Source organism: Phalacrocorax carbo, chromosome 3 (genome assembly GCF_963921805.1).
Source record: "Phalacrocorax carbo chromosome 3, bPhaCar2.1, whole genome shotgun sequence".
Lineage (NCBI taxonomy): Eukaryota > Metazoa > Chordata > Aves > Suliformes > Phalacrocoracidae > Phalacrocorax > Phalacrocorax carbo.
The window spans coordinates 2,650,438-2,672,066 of NC_087515.1; the positions used below are offsets into that span (position 1 = coordinate 2,650,438).

The 21,629-nt window shown below is 42.5% G+C and overlaps 1 protein-coding gene across 7 annotated transcripts in view; it reads left to right on the forward strand.

Moving 5' to 3' along the window:
- The window catches only part of SMOC2 (SPARC related modular calcium binding 2), a 150,306-nt gene extending 130,655 nt beyond the window's left edge, over window positions 1–19,651 (forward strand). For 2 of the 7 annotated variants that reach the window (XM_064445620.1, XM_064445625.1), the window contains exons 10-13: window positions 11,775–11,877; window positions 12,652–12,926; window positions 15,045–15,085; window positions 18,051–19,651. In XM_064445620.1, coding sequence (XP_064301690.1) covers window positions 11,775–11,877; window positions 12,652–12,926; window positions 15,045–15,085; window positions 18,051–18,074 — 443 coding nt within the window. In that variant the 3' untranslated portion in view covers window positions 18,075–19,651. Of the gene's footprint in view, window positions 1–11,774; window positions 11,878–12,651; window positions 12,927–15,041; window positions 15,086–18,050 lie in introns of all 7 variants that reach the window. The other 5 variants (XM_064445622.1, XM_064445626.1, XM_064445619.1 and 2 more) reach the window with 3 other exon arrangements.
- Window positions 19,652–21,629: the final 1,978 nt, after the last annotated feature.

Genomic DNA, 21,629 nt, shown 5'->3' on the forward strand with positions numbered 1-21,629 from the left:
ATTCTATACTCATTATATTTTCAGTAGAGACTACAGATAAATGCCTGTCATAAAAGAAGAGCAATTTATTCTCAAAACGTGCTTTGATAGCTAGGCAGTCGTAGTCTTTTGCAGTGTTTCCTGGTAACCATTTCAAAACACATCAGCGGCATTAATAGAATCTCCGAAATACTTGAGAGATGAAAAGCGATCCTTTTCATGCGGGAAAAAAAAACAACCAAAAGCAACAGAAAAAATAAAGCTCACTAAAAAATTATTGTAAAGCTTGAATTTGGAGCTCCCATCCTCTCCCCGTGTCTTGATAGATATTTCTATATACATCCATGCAATTAATAGATCATATTGATTCTGCTCCAGCAGATCACAGGCATCAGCCAACCCACGACACGCTGAATATTACAGACAATCCTAGGTGCTTTACTGAGTCACGTCATTACCCATGAAGTTGGGTGGTGCCTGTGACGGTACCGTGTGAGAACCCCAAGTTCCCTTTCCATTTAAATTTAGGAAATGGAACGAAACCTTTTTCATGAAAAGAAAAAAAGGCGACCGAAATGAAGCTTGTGCTCTGTGTTGTGAGTGAAAATATAACTGTCAAATTGAGATAGGAGCAGTGAAGTACCCCATGATTTTTGTTGCCCCTGTGAATGATCTTTCCTTTTTTTCACTCTTTCCCATGTCTGAATGTTTGATTCCCTCCAGCTCCCCTGTTTTTTCCACTGTGCTCTGAATTCAACTTTACCCCACTAGAAGTTGTATTGTCCACTCTCTTTATGTGCCTAAGTGAAACATTTATCTTGAATAATAGACAAGTTAAATACTCAATTTGAAATAGAATGGATTTAAAGTTAGAAAACAAAACCCAACAGGCTTAATGAGTTCCTATATCAAACATCAGGCTTCTCTTGTGTATATGCACTGCTGAAGAAAAATGTAAACAGTGGCTTATAGTATGGCAGATTGATAAAGTGCTGCTTAAGCATCAGTTCCCCAAATTCTGTTGTTTGGTCAGGCAGAAAGCCTTGAGTCCAAAACATGCAAAGCAAAAATCTTATTTACCGAGAACTCGACTCCTCAGTGTGCAAAGTGCAGTGGCCTTGATCCAGCAAAGCACCGAAGCCCATGCTTTCCTCTAAGCTCATGAATTCATCTATTGAGAGCACTGTTTGTTGCCAGGCTTTTTGGAAGATGTTGGTTGCATTTCTCTACACCATGCAGGATTAAGCCCTAGCTTAAAGAACGTGCTGTCCGGTCTGATGCTATTGTTATTTTTCTGAAGAAAATGTTTTCATCTAGCAGCAGAAGTGGTTTCTGACACTCTCTTTGTTCCAAAGAGTTTGCTCACAACAAAAGGAACCCTTCTGGGGACACACAATAGCTCGATGATTAGAGCACTCAGCTGAAGAGGAGAGGAGCTGGGTTCAAATCCCTGATCCAAACCAGACAGAGCAGGGAATTGAACCTGACTCTCTAGTGTCAGAGATTAGGGTACTTCGCTGGGATAACAGCAAGCCAGGTTTCAACTCCCTGCGCTGTCTGGTTTGGATCAGGCAGTTGAACCTCAGTCTCCCCCATCTCAGCTGCGTGCCCTCATCACCAAGCTATTTGGCCGGGATGGGATGGGGTGTTTTGTTCATTAAAAAAGAAGAAGAAAAAAAAAAGCTGATTCTGCACCAGAGTAAAATCTAAATTACCCAATCCTGACACTTCCCACATGATGGAATTGTTGTTTCCTGGCCAGGCCTAGAGAGAGCTGCTTCGTGGTCACAAGCCGAGAGCGCCAGAAGCAATAGGCAGATATAAAAACCCTCTGTCTCTGCAAATGCAGCTAAGGATGCAGAGATTCAGCCGTGTTATCCGCATGGCTTTGGCAGAAGCAGAGAGGACAAAGCCACCAGAAGCCTACTCGCGTGAACGCCAGAGCTCTCTCGGTGAGCTACGGTTTTGTTTAGAGGAAAGAGGGGGAGGAAGGTGACTGTTCTGTCGGTGTCGGTGCCGCCGGAGGTGTCTGTGCCAGTGCACAGGCTGACGGTGTGAGTTTGCTTGAAACTTCAATCAGCTTTTTTCCCCCCCACTCGTTCCATGCCTCTCTTTTCTCCCTTAGCTTTCTACCTGGTTCTCTCTAATTTCCCTGCTTGTCACCTCCTGTCACTACCCTTACCATATATTCACGTCCTTCTGCTTCCCACAGAGAAGTTGTTCTGGTTTAAGCTTTGGCCTTTGCGATGGCACACATAGTTGAACCCTGCTGCAAAACCCGCAGTGAATGTGCTTATATCAGTTGACAGAAATGGATGGGTTTTAACTGTTTATCTTGTTCTCGTAATCCAAACACACATATTGAATTTCTTAATCTAATCCCAGGGATTTTTAAAGGTTTAAGGATCTTTTTTGTCATTACCTTCTCTTCTTCCTTCTGATTTTAACCAGCAGTAGACCACCTATTGATTTTTGATAATCTAGCATGCGAACCCTTTTATAGCCATCTGCAGAAGGCTTAGTTTACTCTAGTCATATAAAGTTCACGGACTGAAAGTCTGTGTCTGTCGGAACTTGCAGCGTTGGGTATCTCCAAGTACGGAGCGTGGACCTCTAATTTTGAATGAGTGCTTTGCATTCATTCCCTTGAGATGGAAAATGACTGCCGTTTACTAAATCAGCGTTAGAGTATGTGTATTTATACCAAAGAACTATTCACAAGAGAGTTAGAACGGGAATGTGGGGTGTATGAATTATAATCAGAGCAATTATTTCAGTTCCATTCACTAACAGGCAAGCACTTACTGTTGCAAAATGGTGGAAATCAGGTTATTATACGTGCACAAGAGGGACTCAGTGTTGCTGGGTATGAGCAGTTGGGGTGCTGGTGATGTACGTTCAGATTGTATTTTCCCCTATCCCCTGCAAGGCCCAGGGCACAAAGATGTAACGCGACGTCTTGGTTCCATCTCTCCCCGTTTACGCGGCGGCAGACGGCAAGGCGCACGAGAACCTCCTTCGTGTGCTGCTGGTGCCGCGTCATCAGCAAACGAAATTTCACGGCCAGCTCCCGAAATAGGAGGCACGTGCCCCTCTAACTGGGCCCGCGTGCTGAGTCTTGCAGCAGGGCGTATCGTGTCAGTCTGGGTATAACACGGGGGTCGTGGCTTTGCGCAGCCCAAGCCTGACTGCCGGAGGGGTATGGTATCTCTTTGTTCCCTCTCCAGTCCCACGGTCAGTAAGCCTGAGGTGGTTTCCACTTCTCAGGAGCCTCTCTCCTCAGCCCTGTCAGACGTTACCTGTTAACGCCAAGTGACTGACTCTGGGCAACCTGGCTAGCTCTAAACTCCACAGCCTGCGCTGAAGTTGGCTGGGCGGGCTTCCGCACAAACACAGGGAAATGCAGGCCTTGGCATGGCTGCAGGATATTCCTAGCTGGGTTCCTGACCAGATGCAAGATGTAGAGAACACGAGGGAAACAGAGCACGCTGTACACAGTGAAACTAGCACACAGTGCTAGTCCAGTGAGGAAACCATCCTCGTAATCCATACTGGACTGCTATCATGTAACCGGATCTCCAATCTGCAAAACGACCCAAGGCACTTTGTAATCAAACCACACGCTGTAAACTATTTTACATGAAGTCAGCTGCATTGCATCCTCCCTGGCACGCACTTTAGAACCATAATTATATTCATCTCCATCTTTAATTTACTCCGTTGTGCTCCTGTCATTGCAGCATCTTTGCTACCGAGCGCTACGCGTTCATTTCCTCAGTGCTTACTGTGAATCGCAAATTAAGGGTGGCACGATTAACTCTGAATAGCCCTGCGTTTTGTGGGATGAAGTCAAGCTCATCATTACTTGAACATCAGTTTATTGTGGTTTAATGAAGTACGCAGTATTATGTTTCGCTTGGGGGATCTATTCCAAATAGACGCCAGTTTGCAAAGAAAGTTGGTTTGGAAACCTGCTGGAGCTACAAAGATCTCTCTCTGTCAGCCGTGGAGAAGTGAGCTGGGTAATGGTGAATTAGGAGAGGACTTTCATTTTTAACTTAAATAAACAGTGTCTTAATTATTAAGGCCTGAGCCTGCAACCTGTCGTAGTATTCCCACTTCCTTCAGCAGGAACTAAGGGCTCTTCGTTCTTGCATAATATCGTGCCTTGAAAAAGTTTCACACTGAGCAATTGTAAGGCTGTGTTTATGCTCTTGCATTCGTCATTTTACAGCTTCTTCATTTAGCAAAGGATGAGCCAGTGAGATTTGAAATGGTATTTGCAGAGGAAATCTGTCATGTTGAGCGGAAGGTGTCCAGGAAGGTAACGCAACTGCCAATCCCAAATTAAATACTACATAAAGAGAGAGAGAGATTTTCGTGGTGCCAGGTTTCCAAGGACTGGTTCATTCCATAATGTTCAAGTAATGCTTTAGCGGTTCTTGCTGACTCTTGTTTCACTTCAGTTACTTCCAGAATTTCCATTTTATAAACCTATTTTAATCAGTGCTGTAAAAACTCATTTTGAGTTAAAATTCATTACATAGTTAATGTTCCAAGAAATAGCCATGCCTGCCTCTCCTTATTCCCAGCTCCCCTCTGTGTCGGAAATCCAATTTCTAAATCTTTCATTTGCCAGTTATGGGAGGGAGAACAAATAATCAGGTAACACTGGTGAAATTTGTCCCCTAATTCACATTCAGTACTTGTAGGTATCTGTATAAGCAAATAAAGCACGGGTAAAGATTCTGATACTTCACCTGACTGCGAGATAGGTAGATTTGCTGTCTCCTTTTGGCTCCTCCCTTCCCCATGTCCTTTTCCAGCTCATCCTACACGATCCAACAATCTGCTCTGAGCCCTAGTAGCAGTGACGTAGCTTCTGAATTGGCCGTTCTGCCACTGCTTTCATTTCCAGGACAGAGAGACACGAAGTCACCGCACCTGTGGGACCCCCCATTCGTGTGCCACAGGTCGGGGTTACCCTGTACCATCTACATTTGGGCTTTAAAAAAAAATGTGGTGTTTCAAAGGTGCACTTGAAGAAATCCATCGTGTATGTAACACCCTCTGAGGGACCGAAGGGCATCTTTAAGGTGTGCTGGCTTTACACCTCCCTCCATCCCGGCTTATGACAGTGTGAGAACCACAGCCTGGCATGAAGGTTCTGCTCTTCCCTCTGGAAACCCGGGACCACTCTGCGGGCAGGGACTCTTCGAAAATAGCTCTCACATAAACGTGTGCTGCTGGGCTGGAAGTTTCTAACTCAGCTCTGAATTTTCTTCATCTTTTTGCTTTAATGACCATTGGTTCTCAGTACCTGCATAGAAAGATTTTTTGTGGCTTTAGGTGAGAGCGGATCCTTTTTGGGTTTTCAGCTGATGCCTCCAATGGTAACAGTCTCGGTAAGAGAAATCCAGAAAGGTTAAAACGAACATGAGTTTGTAGAAAAGACTGGTTTTCATGCATGTTTCCAAGGAGCAGGCTGCTTAGATTAATTAAGTAATGTAAAAAACATCCCCACTAAGCAAGTCCCCATAGTTCAATTTTTCCAGCAGGAGACCAGAATTATGCACCTTATTTCTGAGGTCACTTTCATAATTGCAACAACATAAATTTTTTGTAATAGCTTTTCCTTTTTAATGGATATTTAAATGGAGGTAATTAAATATGGGTATTTCGTACCCATCTCCTGAGAGGAAACATAACAGCATGATGAAAATACGAGTGAATTGGAAGTAATAAATGTCTACTAAAAGGGACTGCATTTTGACTCCCTAAGTAATATTGGTTGTTAATTGTTAAGACTCTCAGAGTGATAATGTAGAGATTCAGATGCCTGCCATACATACAAAATGGATTCCAAAAAAAATATTGCAATTTAATAAGCTATTGTTGAAAGTATTACTGCAGTCAGAAGTACCAGCTGTGTATTTCAGGGTCAGGCAGTCATGAAATATGGTATGTAAGGCAGAAATTGAACCTTTTGAAAATCAGATCCAGTTGTTTTTCCTCTTCTGGAGTTATTTTGGGCCCCTTTCTAGTCCCGAAACTCCTCTCTGTGTCCTAATCAGTGGGCTGATCGAGTCGGGTCGCTGTGCCAAGACTTCAAATACGTTGCGTTTCTTGCACGGGAGCTGGACCCACATGGTTACATTGCAGGTCGCCTTAAACGTAAGGGGACAAGCCCCTAAAAGTTAGGAGTTTGCATTGGCACAGGCTGAATCTAAATGCTCAGAGTTTCAGAATCTTCTCAACATACTGAAATGTCTTTGGCCTCCAAAACTGGGGTAGATGTTGTGTAGGTGGTGACCACCTACCAAAAACATCAGCTGTGTCCAGCTAGGCAGCAAAGGAGCAAGACCTCCTTATCATCTGAGTTTTCAGACCTTTTTCCCGATCCCAGCCAAAACTAGAAAGCTGAGAGTCTACAAAAGAACATTTAAAAAAGGCAGATAAGGTCCATAGACCTCCTCAAGTTCTGCTTTGGGTTTCTGATGGCATGTGAGAGGATTACGGTGTTCTAGCTGGTTCATCCCTGCCTGTTCTCTCAGTGGCATCTCCGAACCGGTAGCAGCAAGAAATTTGCTTCTCAAAACCCTTTTGAACTCTCATGGAGGAAAAACCCAGCTAAAAAGCGGTAATCAGAAGTTAGTCGCTTCACATTGCCCGTGTTGTGCTGTGATGTTCTGATTCTCCTTTCCTTGTTTAACGATAATATTACAAGAACTGAAATAAATATAATGAACTGCTTTTCCTATCAAAAGATGCCCTAGCCTGGCTTTGTCACTCAGTTGCCTGTGAAAACTGTTTACAGGATCGTATGTGTTTCTGCTATGAACGTTATCCCTTCTTTCCACCACATTTACCCGAAGAATAACACGAGTAGTTTGAGCCTAAATGAACTTACAAGCCAGATACATATAGAATTCATCACAAGCAGTTTTATACCACCTGGGAGTGTAAGTTAGCTGTCTGGGCTTCCTCGGTAGTTAATGGGGAAGAAGAGATACAGTTTAAGGGAGATCCTATCCTATTCTAAGACAAAGTCTAAGGTAGTTGGGATGATTGCCTTCTGAATGGGTTCCTTTATACTGAGCTTAAATAACTGTTATGGGCGAGACACCTCCTTTCAGCAGGCTCAAGCTCAGCAAATCCCACTCAATGCACTTTGGTATGATATGAATGCCTGGGATTGCAGGGTAGGGCTTTGAAAGAGCATCTTCTGTTAACTCTTTTGTTTCCCCCCTCCTGAAATTAGAACAGAAAGATCATTTTAAAATAGTAACAAAAATAAATATATGTGGAGAACTGAAATCTGCTTCCTGCCCTTTTCCAGAAGTAATACTTCTTCTCTGTAAGACATCGAGATCTGGGGCTACAAAGCAATGGATCTGTAGCTCCCCTCCAGCTAACAACGTCTCTATTCTATTCTATTATTTATGAAATTTGGGTAAGCGCAGATAAAAAGAGAATTTCGCTCTGAGTTTAACTTATTTCTTTTAATTAGTAAGAATATTTGAGAAAAACAAGAAAACAAAAAGGGAAAAAAAAGGATAAAACCTGAGGGGTGTTAACAAGGAGAGATGATAATGTCCTCAACCTCCCTAGGACAGAGACTAAGAGGTAACTGCTGCTTGCGAGAGGTTACCAGGAGGTGCAGTGAGGGGAAAACTGCAAAGAGCCACAAAAACGCTGACTCCATTGAATCCATGATTTTCAGTCTCCAGGCTCATCTTTTGAAGGTTTTTTTTTCTGCGATGGGGCTCAGGAAGTCCTCCAAAAAATGAAGAGGGCCCTCAGCATATCTAGACAAACACAAACTTGGGATTTATATGGATCAACAGAAATAAACTCATGAACGGTACTTAATTGTGTGTATAGAATAGAAGCCTGAGAAAAACTATTTGCCTTGTATTGCCTGCTCTCACAGCGTAACCAGTAGCAGTGCCAAACATTGTTAGTCCTTCCTCCTGTATTCCACTATATTTCAGTGAAGTCAAAGCTGCAAAAGAAACACGAATAGTTCTGATTATTCTGATTTTCGGCAGATCAAAACTGATTTATAATCTTCAGGGATATTTCAGCGGCCATTGTATTTGAGTGCAGTGCTAAGCCTGATGTTCCTATTGACAAACAGGGAATAAAATATAAGCTTTAGATTTGCTAATTGGAAGTTGTCATGCCTTTAATTACTCGAGTGACTGACTCAAGACAGTTTGCTCTCTTGCGGGAAGATTAATGTAAACTCCCTTTTAAAGTGATTAATCTTACCTATTGTATTCACAGTTTTACAGAAATGAACAAAATACTTTTCTAGCCGTGACTTCGGATGTGCTGGAAAAGATAATCTTCCAAGACTGACAGTAGTAGATTATTACCAACCAAGCGGGGAGCTCCAAGGCGCTTGGGTGCATATTTTAGGCTTATAGACAACTGCCCCACAGGTTTAACTCCAAAAACCCAGCCTCAGTGCTAAAGGTAGATATATTTAGAGAGAGACGCTGGTACACATGAAATATAGAATGCATAATGACGATTCTTTGATTACCTTTATATTATAGCTGAAATGAGGTGTTTGTATATTCCCATCATTTGTGGTATGTATTTGTTGGTCTAAGGTTTGCTCCGGGTAAAACTATCCTTAAACCAAACACTCGGCTCTGTGTTACGTCTCCGAACCTGTAGGTTAACTCCATGCGGTTTCAACTTCAAGCCTTTAGCAACAAATTATTATTTATCTAAGCTGTCGAATCCACACAGGACAAGCAGCTGCACAAGAAGAAACTGAAGCACATAAACCGTAGTGAGAAGCATAAGGCTCCCATAAGAGACTACTCCTTCTCGTTCTGTATTTAGTCCGCTAAGAGTGAATTATTCATTACAATCAAGCTGAAGCTCCCCCAGTCTTGCCATTTCATCTGCGAGTTTGTTGAAAATTAAAGCTCAGCGTGAAGCCTCCAGAGAATTATTCTGAGTTAATAACACCTGCAAAGAACAGAGATTTCCCTGTGAGGTAAATTGCTGCGTGATTGCCCACACATCAGCAAAAATTGTAATTGGGAGAAACTGAATATTTTTTCCGTATTTAACTGGTGAGGATTTTGTAAGGTGTCGTTTTACATTAAGTAGTAGAGTTATAATTCAGAATGTTTCACAGCAACCGGCTGTGTTTGTTTTAACAGGGAGATTTCTTTTCTATGAGATTTCTATTGCTGTCAGCTGCTATTGCAACTTCATGCAATACACATTTAGAAACCTTTCTTAATCTTGGGGAAAATTGTCAGAGACAGGCCTTAAACTATGGAGTTTTTTTCCCCTGCGATTTTTTGTGATACTTTCCCCTACCTAGCTGTATTTCATAAATAGCAAGCTAAGTCATGATTTTGATCTCTACATCTGTAGCATATGTACACTCAGCTGCTCCCCGGAGAGCAGTGGGAACTACCTAAAGCATGCATTCGTGTTTCTTCCAGATGTTTCAGGAATACACTCATAACTATCATGAGAAATTCAGGCGGAGCGCCTAAATCCAATTGGATGTTAACATTATTTTCTATCCAAAAAAGGGCAGAGAAAGGCAAAAAAAAGTCAAATTACCTTGTCTCCATATTGCGCTGCATTGTTATACAGGGAGGTGTTACTGTGTGCGTTTGCCACGGGCCCTGTATCAATTCACAAGTCGTGTGCGGAGCAGGATTCAGGCTTCTGCTTGATGACAGTAACACGAACCCAGCACGAAACGTACAAACCTTGTACCATGTGAGACAGGTCTACATGGAGAGCCTTGGACAGACCTTTTTTTGCCTGTCTTTTGAGAAAACCAGCTCTGGTCCGCAGGCCGAGTTTCCTCGCTAGCAAGACGTAGTGCTGACCTCGGTAGGTCGCCCAGAGACTCAGTTGCTTGATCCAGGCAAGTTGCCACGCGAACGTGGATGCACCCTCTGCATGGGAACTGCTTTGGCTCTGCCTGCTCGTCTCTGGACAAATGCGCTTTTGTGACTCGCGAAGTTAAGCGGCTCCATTTGACTCACAACGTACCATTTATTTACCAGGCTGCAGTGTCTGAGCCTTGCTTAGCAGCAAGCTCTTTGCTCTAGAGAATACACTTTTGAAGAATGCACTGAATGCTGCGAGGAACCTGTTGGTACAGTCTTCTGTCCCTCCCTATTAATCTCTTGCCACCCTTCTCATTTCTATGCCTTACAGAGAAAGCTCAAGTGCTCGTCTCACTGCACTCAAACTCATGGCTGTTGGGTTGGGGCTTTTTTTTCTTTTTTTTTTTTTCTTTTTTTTCCAGTTGTAACAGAAAAAAAAAACCACCTGGCTAAAGGCTAAGGGAAGAGGAACATATCTAGGAGGGTGACACCTGGTTTCAGACGTGTACTTTTAGCGCAGCGAAACTTCCTTCAATGAATTCCTGTTATACGCCTTTGACAGTTACTGGAATAAAATGTCCCTGGTGCCAAAGGCAAACGCATAAGAGACAGGGAGCTCCTAACTGCATGAATGTGTTCGACAGCAATACGTAGTGGGTGCTGCTGCTATACATAAGAGCTGAGCTATTCTCACTGCAACACAGCTAAGGGCTAATATAACACAGGTTCATTTCCTTGGATCAACATGGGTTGCATTAAAAAATAATTTGCTGGGCAAGATGAGGCTTTTCAGACTCAGATAATCCTACCGCCTCCTTCAGAGGTCGCCGAGAAGTGTAATGAAATAACGAATCCCTGCTGATTGAGTAATCTTCCTTTTCCACAACACTTCAAAGCATTTCCCTTTCTCACTTAAGACCAGAACTGCGGGTAAGCGGGCGCCCAGCACAGAGCTGCCTCTGAGAGTCCTGCCGTGGGCTCTACCTTCGGGCTTGTCATCCCTGTGTCACTGCTCATGGATCATCCTAGAGTTTAACTCAGCTATTACAGGGCTCGGGGAAGACCTGGCGTTTGGCTCAGGGCTCTAGCGAAGAGGAGAGGAAGCAGGTGTATTGTATAAGCAAACCTCCAAGTGTCAACATCCATGCGCTGGTCGGGTGAATTTATCTGCTCCAGCTGCACCGCTCTAAGAGCGGATCTTTCAGTGTATGTTTATCTGACGTATTATGTGTCTGAAATGTGCTGTCAGTGTCTTTCAGAGAAGAGCTTCGTGGCATAGGGAATGTAGTTATGAGGATGATCTAGCACGGGATCTCACCGTATGAACCAAAGTACCATCTAACGGCATCAGACTGGGCTAGGTGCCATACCGGGGGAGCTGACCCCTGTCCAAGACTAAAAGTGAGAGAGGAAACGAGTTGACTGTCACTTTTCAGAGGAAAACCAACGCACTGAGGCAATGGGTGTTGACAAAGCTAGTGGTACTTCAGAGGAGCAAAAGTGGAAATCTGAAAGCAGTGTCGTGCTATGGGCTTCTAGTCCATGCTGCAAACAGTCGGCGTCATGTACAAACTTCTGTTGTTTCAAAGCTGTTCTGTTCGACATGTGACACCACCAGTGGAAAAACATCTTAAAGGAGGAAAAATAATGGCCAAAACTGAAAAAGGACCCAAGGTCTGCAAACCAGATTCCCGCTTGCTTGAGTTTGAAAGGATGTTTCTCTGTTCCTGCTCTGTGTTACCGATATGTACCTGAATTTAGGTGCTTGTCTTTGGTTTATGTTCTGAACTTGTCCATAATTTATGGGAACTTGTGTGCAGGGAGTCACATCTACCTCTAAGTTTGAATGATCGTTGGAATTTAAATGTTGTAAAAAGAGGAAACAAGAAAATAAAAAAAAATAATCTGTTTTTCTAGGTTGTCCTGGGGCCAAGAAGAATGAGTTCCTGACTAGTGTTTTGGATGCATTGTCCACGGACATGGTGCACGCAGTTTCTGATCCATCGCTGTCCTCTAGCCGGTGGGTTTCAGATCATTTTTATGTGTCTTTAAAAGGATTCTGGCAGCGGTGAATGAATTGTGGAGGGCTTTGAGCAGTAATTCTTCTTCTGCCTTCACAAAGGGTAAATTTCCAAGAACTTATCTAGGAGAGTTTGCTTCCAAGTCACCCCTGTGGACTCTGTCCACCCTCCTGCTGCGTATTTCGCCTAGTTGCCTGTCAAGCAAACCAGTGCTGCCAACGGTCACAGGCGGAATGAAAAATGCGCCAAGTGCTGTGAAACTCTGGGTGTCTGCAGGCCAGGCGCGTACCATCAGGTGGCATTTATTTTTATAACTTAACCCGTAGTTCAATAGATTTAGGTGTCTTATCTCTAAGAGCACCCACCGTGGGCTGTAATTGGAGCCTAGGTATGTGGCGATGCTGACTGTTGATTTCTTTAGCGGGGTGTATGACGCGTATCAGTGTGTCTGCCGTCTATGACACTTTTTGTCTTTTATTTCTTCGCTTTTCTCTGTTTCAGGAAATGAAAGGGGAAAGCACTGTTTTCTGAGCGCGGTGCTGACCTCAGCACGGTTTCAGAGAGTTAACTAAGAGTAGACTGCAGCCCTTAGTGTGAGGTTTAGGATACAGTTGGCCAAAGAGATCAAAGAGGGATTCACTGCAAGAAGCTAGTGGCCAAAAGCGGGGAGGTTTCTGTAACAGAGCATCTGACAGTGCTGTAAATATTCTGAAACAAAGGTATAAACTGACATTTATGTAAAATTAAGACTAAACTCTTGTTTCCTGTTTCAGGGTTTCAGAGCCTGATCCAAATCACACTCTGGAAGAGAGAGTGGTCCATTGGTATTTCAAACAGCTAGATAAAAATTCCAGCGGTGACATTGGCAAGAAAGAAATCAAGCCATTTAAGAGATTCCTAAGAAAGAAATCAAAACCCAAAAAATGTGTGAAGAAGTTTGTGGAATACTGTGACGTGAACAACGATAAGTCGTTATCCGTTCAAGAATTAATGGGCTGCTTGGGAGTAACAAAAGAAGAAGGTAAAGCAGAAACAAAGAAACGCCATAGTAAGAACCTTTTCTACCTCGTTCACTAGATTCTTCCAAGCTGACGAAGTCTGATATTTGTACATGCCAGAAGTACACAAAATAAAAGAATACACCTGTCCGTAGCTAATGCAGCTGTTGCTTAGGGTAGACGGCAGGAAAGCTGCTTCTGTGTAGGCAAATCATGACGTTGCTCCAACAGCATCAAAACATTCCTGTTGACTCCGACCATTAAATGTATTACAGTAGGAAACGATAACATTAACAATCATCCCTTAAAGGACCTTAAAGTGAAGGCAGGGCAGTAAAACAAAGGTGTCATAGGAAATGGAAAGCAAGGCGAGTGGGAAGTGCGGTCAGAAATAATAATGGTTTCCACAAAATTGGTTGTATTCAAGCCTAGAAAGGGAATACTGCAGAAAGAAGGACTGGCTTTACATTGTACTAATGAAGTACATTGTCCGTGTCTCACAGAAACAGACCTCTCAAAACAAATATATCAAATGAAGGATATTTTTTGTGTGTGTGTCTCAATCTAATAATAATACCTTGCAATTTGCACTTAGGTGAGAGGCGTGAAAAACCTGTAAGTGAAGGTGGATGCCTGTTCTTATCTTTATACTATAAATGTGGAAACTGAAATGTAGCACCTTTTCCACCGACGCTATTTGGAGGACTAGTGTCTTAAAGTGGAGGCCACTGTGGTCACTCTCTATGTCAGCATCCAGACGCTTCCGTCCTGCTGCGGCTGGCACTCCTTGCTCTTATTGGAGATGAAATTTGGGTCCAAAGTCATTGCTCCAGGACATAAAGGAAAGCAAAAGCAAGACTCAAACCAAAACCAATTTTTTCCTGTGCTCATTTCAGTGAAAAAAACCCAAAGATTAGGATTCTCCTGCTTCACATAAGTTGCCTGTTTCAGAAAAGAAAGTTAGAAAAGGCTTGAAATTATAAGACGATCACACACAGATTTAGCTGAAGAAAGAATTATGTCCACCATAAGTGGAGATTTTTAACAGAGCTTCTCAAAAAAACAATGTCGTCAATACTGAGAACATTAATTTCTGGAAGGAAAAAATAACTCAGAACTTTTGCACTGAAAAGCTAACGGCATCCGGTTGGAAAAGAATTCTAAACCAATTCATTTGGTTGCTTTCCTAGAAATACATATTTTTAAAGACACTAAAATTTGCTTTTCTTGGAATATCAGCAATCTGGTTTGTTTCTCCTGCATGACAAAATTTCCTTTCTGAGGGTCCTTTCACTAGCGCAGAAGAAACCAGTCACCATTCCACTAAAGCTCGGGTTACATTTGCAGGAACAGGCGAGACCTCGGTCACCCGAGGTGCGAGAGCCGAGATAAGGAGGCTGCTCTGTCATTCCCTGTGAGTGCCAGGTGTCTTGCGAGAATCATTAGAAGCAATCTAAGAGCCGGAGAGCTGCAAAATGTACTTTCTCAGGGGAATGGTAGTTTCTGCAGTATTTTCAAGGTCCAATTTCGTTCCCTTTTGTCCCAATGCAGCTTGACTGACCAACAAACCAACATGGAAAACTGAGAGGCTGAGTTCCTCCCTAGCCTCCCAGGTTTGCTTCTGAAGCTGAGTGGGCCGGCAGACTCATGTAGCTGCTTTGTTTGGGGTCTTTTTTTTTCCCATTTACAGCCCTGTCTTGGACTTTGCCACTGAGAGACTTAAAAACCAGCCATAATCTTGTTATTTTATAGATTAAATGTGAACAATGCATTTGGCTGGTAGAGCTGTTCCTGTACAATGTGTTTAACCTTTCTAGTCTGCTTCTTTCCCACCAAGGATAATAGGCTCTATTTAGTATTAAAGGTCTAATAAGTTTGAGGTGCTCAGCACCGACTAGATGCAATCTGTCCTAAGCAAATGGCACATATTAACTGGCAAGAAATGTTGTCATTCGACTTTCGTAACAGATGATGGAATCAGCACCTGCACCGAGGAAAGAAAAAAGTGGATGTTGCAATGAAAGATCTGAAATATTTTATCTCATTTAATGAAAGCTGTGTGGGTGCTTTGCTCTAAACAATATCGGAATGAGGGCTTCAGCTCTTCAGGATGCTACATATAACTCACAAACTATACTGATAATGTTTTCTTTTCCCTCCTTTAGCAGCCCCTAAAACCAACACTGAGAGCACTTCATCCAGCCGGCAGGTGAGTACTGAGGAGCACAAGATCTCCATTCCTCTCTTGCCCGCCTGAACTTCTCGGGGTTTTAGCAGTTATCATGGCAACTTCAAGCTGCACTTCAAGTTCTTCAGGCTTGCCAGAAAAACGTAGAACAGCATCCTGATTAACAAATTTTGACTTAAGTTCTATCTAGGGGAAGCTGAATTAGCCGACCACAGGTGTAGAGCAAGTGTGCACAAACGCAAAGCGGCTTATGCCTGCACATGGGTGTCCCCGGTAAAGTGTAACTGGCGTCTAGGTTAGTGATAATTAGGTGAGCGTAACTGAGCCCCCGTGTGAGTCTTCTGCATTCCTGAATGTTGGCGTTCCCAGACACTTCTAAATGTGCACTGCTTTGTCTACATTTACCTTTTGCTTTAGCTGAATTCCATTAATTTGCCTGTGAGTCATACTACAGACACAAACTTTCATTGACATGACTCTTTGTGAAAAAAGCCGTGCATTTCCCATGCCCTGTGAAAACCTATACATTTCGCAAACCCCACTGAACTACTGTACGGTGGTTTTAAACACCTCTTAAAATCTTAGTGTAGAGAAAAGAGCTGTCACTTCCCAGCGCCTTTGCTGGCTGAGCAAGGTGATGCTGGAGAACTAGGATTTGCATCAGCCTGCTGATGCACAGTAAACCTAAAATTGGTTAGGTCTGCAGAATGACTGTAGCAAATAAAATGCCAAGTGCCCTGACAACACAATCCGTGGTTTGTTTTCACATCGGTTTTCTGCAAAGACTTGATTTTGTTTTTCTGATTAGCACAGTGGATGTCATTCATGGTGTTTGGGCTACTCAAGGCATTCAGAGCTACAAAAGGTCCAAAAGCAGAACTCTTAAATCAAGGAAAGGTACACACTGAAAAGGAGGGATTGAAATGGAAGCTCAGGAAAAAGGTTAAAAAAGGGTTTCTCATTTGTGTGTGTCTGTTTTTATAATCATTAATCCTAAAGAGTCATTTTTCTGGACAACGTGGGCACAACTTCCCGGCACTTTTGCATGGGCCTGAAGAAGGGCTTCTCTGTCTGCCAGTTATTTGAATGGTCTAGTAAAAGAATCACCTTCACACTGTTCTTGCCTCGCTTTCGTATTATTTAGAGGAATTAAATAACTAATTCCCACAAAAGCATCAGTAAATGCTGAATTGTTTTTAAAATATTCATAGAAACGTATTATAAGAACAGCTCAGGTAACCCTGCAGCTGGGAAAATAGGAATTTGGCTAAAAAGTATCCCCCAAACCATAGTTGTGGTTAATGTCTTCCCATCTATCAGAAAGCTAGAGTAATTTGTTAAAAACTGAACCCAGGGTGAACCTCTCCCCAGGCCAAGAGCAATCTTCCTCTCATTGTTGCTAGTCAATTTGTTACTTACTTTATCTCTGATTTGTTTGATGTGAGGTTCACACTTCCTAAGGCAAGCTCAACATTGGTTGTGGGTTCTACCAGAGCCCTCCTACATACCTTTGATGGAATATAAAGTATTCTCACAGCTAGAGGGATGTGATAAGTTTCTGTTTGTTTAAACAAATGTTTGTGGTCTTAACTTTTCAAGTTCCCCCCACAAATCACTTATGCTTTAAACAAGGCAGCCTGAAAACAATTATCCTGTCGGAACTCAAAAACATTCAAAGGGGTTATTTTAATTATATAACGGCAATTACTGGCACACGTGCATTACACTTGAAGCATGACAAGCCCTCTCCCCTTTCTTGTAATCTGATCCTGACTTGCAGAATCTGTAATAAAAGTGTCCTAGAGCGTCTATGTTTTTTAATTTTGTCCCATAATTTTGCTGACTCAGCACCCATTATTTTAAAAGCTGTTGCTGACAAATGATAGCCTTGAATTAAGGCTGGCTCAGCGAACCATCTGTTGGCAGTTTCATGCTTCAACAATACAAGGCTGCAAATGCAGAAGGTGGCTTTCATCACAAAAGTTTTCACTTGAAAGGAAGCTATTGAAAAGCAACAGGGCTGGTGGGCAGGAGCCACTCAAAGGAAACCGCCCATGTCAGGAGGAGCGATCAGATTTGCACCGCTCAGGAGACGGGCACTCAAGGGCTCATTTGCTGTTAGTTTATTGCAGCAGTTCACTTACGTATGTTTATGTGTGCTTAGGCACGTATTCCAGTGGAATAATCTCCCCAGGGAAGGGGTTGGCTCGGCCACGTTGGGCACCTTCAAGAGTCGGCTGGACAGGGCGCTGGGCCAGCTTGTCTAGGCTGGGCTCTTCCCAGAAAGGTTGGGCTAGATGGTCCCTGAGGTCCCTTCCAGCCTGGGATTCTGGGATTCTGGGATTTTTTTTACATATGGGCATATCCATACGTGTACACACACGTACAAGCTTACTGAAGGAAAGCAGATATAGATACATACATTAACATGCTAACTGAGTCTCGGCTGTGGTTGCCCTAAAAGAGGTCAACTACATGATGGATCTGACAGACCTGGGGTAGTGGCCAGGTAGCCTTCCCTTGCCTAGCTCCACCCTGTCCAACAAACATACGCATACATACATACACGCCGTCAATGAGACCCAGAGGGTCTTTCGCAACCTAGCAAGAAAGTTTACAAGGGAACTATAGATTGTTCATAAGACGCTGGCCAGCAGCCCATTCCTTATAGATTGCATGCCATAGAAAGGTATATTGCACCGGGGACTTGCCCAGCCAGTTGCTAAAACTGTGTTTGACAGGTATAAATTTAAAGAGGCCATAGGTGAGAAATAGTAAAGATGTTGCTCATACTCTTGATCTACTCTTGGTAGATGCCATGAAGGAGTACAGGGCAGGGATTTTTTTCCTCCCCCTATATATTTGTGCAGAACTCTTGTTCTGATAGTGGCCGTGGGCACTGCTGAAAAATAGGGGTAAATATTTATACTTGATTACTTGAAAACATCACTGTTAATGCAAATTTTTCAAACTTTCTTCCTTTCAGCAAGGTTCTAAGAAGCAGGGGTGAACAGCTTACTGATCCAAGGCAGATCTCTTTGACATGTGGGAGATTTCCTCACCAAAAGGCAATAAAAACAACTGTAGTATTTGCACTTTGTACTTAAAAATGTAAATTCACTTTGTAGAAATGAAATATTTAAACAGACTTTTTTTTTTTTAATCTGTGAAAATGTAATGGCTAGTTTTGAAAAATTATCACATACAATGTATGTGCATTCTTTTGTTTTCTGAAATATGTAAAACGTGTTGGAGATGTAAAAGTTTGCATTTAAACCATCATTTTTTTTTTTTTTTTAAAATAGCTTTTTGGCAAACAGTAGCATAAAAACCTGATTCTATGTATTTTGGTCTCAATAGTATGCCTTGTTTTTCTTAATCAATACTGTCATTTAAGTAGAGTTATGCTGAAAAGTCTACTGTATTCTCAGTTTTGTCCAAGCAGTGTTGGCTGTTGCAGGTTTGCAGGACCGAGGGAAGAGTGTAACTTGCTGTTTACTTGGTTTTGCAGTTTTTAACCGAACAGATTTTTCATCTATGGCAATACTTTATTTCATTTTGTTTATATTGTTCTTATTTTGCTTCCCAAAGACGATGCAATGAGAGTGCAACCACTAATGGATTCAAAACAGTTCTTCTGCAGGTGGGGTAGTTGTAGAACCCCTGTTTGTTTTCACTTGGGTTATTAATGCAACAAACCAGCAAGGGGTAAGGTGGATTGTAATGTCACTCCAGTCTGGTTCAGCCTGGTCCTAAAAGCATGGTTCTGTGGCCACTGCAAAACAGCAGCAGAGTTGATATGGGTCAGAATTGTAAATCTAACTATAAGGAGATAAGGAAGTCTAAACAGACCGTCCCACCTTTCCTTCCCTACACCTGGCTGCCCCCATCAATTCTTTGGTTTGCCTCGGGGTCCACCAGAGGTAAAGCTCAACAAATTACAAACAGTTGCCGTCGGGAGGGGCTGCTCACGCTGCCGCTCCCCGAGGCTTTTTCCTTGCCGTCTGCAAGAACTTCTCACGAGTTTTCATACCTTCTCTGTCAGCTTTCCTCCCAGTGCTTTTTTGTATGTGTGCCTGAGGGGAATAAGAACTTGTGGATGTCAAGTTAGAGCTGGGGACCCAAATAAAAAAGGTTCAGTTCTTGAACAACTGTGAGTTACAAGCAGCTGGGCTGATCGATGCAGTGGTAGGTGGGCTGCTGGCATCTCGGAGCTGACATGAAAAGGCAGGAATGTTGCAACAAGCAGTGATTTAATTCTGGTTTGTTTAAATAACGTGTGGGATCTGACATGTGACTAGCTAATCGGAATAGCACCCTGGCTTGGGCTTGTAGCTGGAAAAGCTTTTTTTGCAAATAAAAATGTTTCATTTCCATGTCAACATATGCTGAAGTGATAGGAAACACTGTATGCGGTGGAATTGTACCCCAGAAATTGTGTACTCTAAGCTTTGGCAGCGGGAGGAACCAAGATGCAACTGTGTGTTATCTTGTATTTTTGTTTTAAAAAGTTTTTGTTATTCTTTTATACTGCTAAACTTTGAATTTAATCTTCTTTATAGATTAAAAGATCAGTATGTTATCAAACTGTGCTGGTGGTTTTTCTTCTGCAACACAGATAGGCATGGCTGGAAGCAGCTACACCTGTGGTGTCTTCACCACTGCCTTGAGTTTACAAGAAACCTCATGACCTCACGTTGCGTCCATCCTTTTTCCTTCCCTTGCCCATTAATTGTGTTGTCTCCTAAGGTCATTCATACCTTATTCATAGCATTGCTTTCTCAAAGTAGTTGTTTTGAGGCCAGATCCTTCGTTGCTACTATCTCCATGTAGCTCCAGCTTGGTCTCTTGCCTCTTCTCAGCAAAGCGCAATGTGGCCTAGATAGAGATCACACCTTTTCCCCTTGGTGTGTGAACTTTCCACCTGACTGGAAACAACGAGGGGAGAGAGGCAAACCCTAAGAATATTCAGCACCTGCTTAGGTGGGCACAGTATGGTTAATAGCAACATTTGGCTAGAAGCATCTAATTCCGTCACCGTGGCCTTCAGGGACAATATAAATGCAGGCAATCAAATATTTTGCCACGTCCGTGGTGTGAAATGGCAGCCTGTTTAAACTGGGCGGGGGTGTGTGGGGGCAAATTTGGACTGGCTACTTGGTTATGTAATGAGGAGCCTTAAACGCCTATCAGAACACAAATAAATACTATAGGCATTCTCTTAGGTATCCAAAGACTTCTAAAACATAGAGTAATTTAATGACTCTACAATGTCTGAAACATGAGGTATTTAATCTTTGTACATATTTCCCTGTCATCGCATTTATGGTTCATTTCAACTTCCAACCGTTGCACCACTTGGCTATAAGCAGCGCTGAGTTCTCCCAGTTCCAGTTAGAGTCCAGATACCTGACTGGAACACGCTTGAAAGCCAGCTAAATTCACCCTGGGTTCTTGTATCTCCAGCATATCCTCAGGATAGTTAAATAGGATGAATCTCGGCCCTTCTAGTTTTAACCAAGCACGGCCTTAATACCAAAAGGGAATCCATGCAGGCAGGCCCTTAGGCTTGCGCTACAGTGCCAGTGTTTATTTAGTCCCACAGTAAATTAATTAGTTCTAGTTTTTGTCCTATTCCATGTACAACAATTTAGGTTTAATTCTGCTCATACTGAAAGCACAGTGTATATTCTGCTTCTTATTGACCAATATTTCTTCTAGTTCCAGGTGCTGCTGAACAGGTTTATTTAGAGCTTTTATAAAGTATTAAGTAGGAGACTACTAAGTTTTAAAAATGTCTGTGTGTTCAATGATTTGTCCAGCCTGTTGCAATGTCCCTTAGCCAACAGGCCACACAGTAAGAAATGTTCCGTGTTTTACCAACACTTTGGGTAACTTTCCTGTCTTTTTCCCAGCCCTAGAAGTAAGCCAACTTCATAGTTCCAGTTTTACCAAAGTCACTTTATTCTCAGTCTTCTCCCTGCCTAACAAAACGCCTAGCTTTCAGGTACTCCTTTTGCAGAACTGGGACCTAGATGATTCCTCAGAATGACAGTTTTTCTTGCTAACGTTGTCAGTTCATATAAGCGTAAGGGAGAAGAGTTAAACTAAATATTCACTGCATATAAATCGAGGAATACACTGTAGTTTTCTCATTTTGACCAGGCTTTTACCCTTTATATGTGGCACAAGCCAATGGAGAAAGCAGGCATTCCTAGAGAGCTGGAAAGAGGAACAAAAATATAGATTGCGTCGTTAAAGACGTTTAAGTGTGTCCAAGAATTGATAGATTTAATTAATATTTTCCTTTTACAGTGCTAATAAAAGGCAGGTTAATAGAGGTTAAGAAATCTTCCCTGGCAAAGATAATTGTCCTTTTAAATATTTACATTAGCGTATCATGTAACTACGGTATAGTAACTAGTGTGAGAGAGTCATTAATGCAGAAGGTGAAAGGTTTATTACTTTTGTTTTCTCTAGGATGGCAAATTGATGTCATCTGGAGTAATTACTTTGACATTAAATAGCAACCAGCTAAATTTACTGATGTCTGAAACACTAAAAT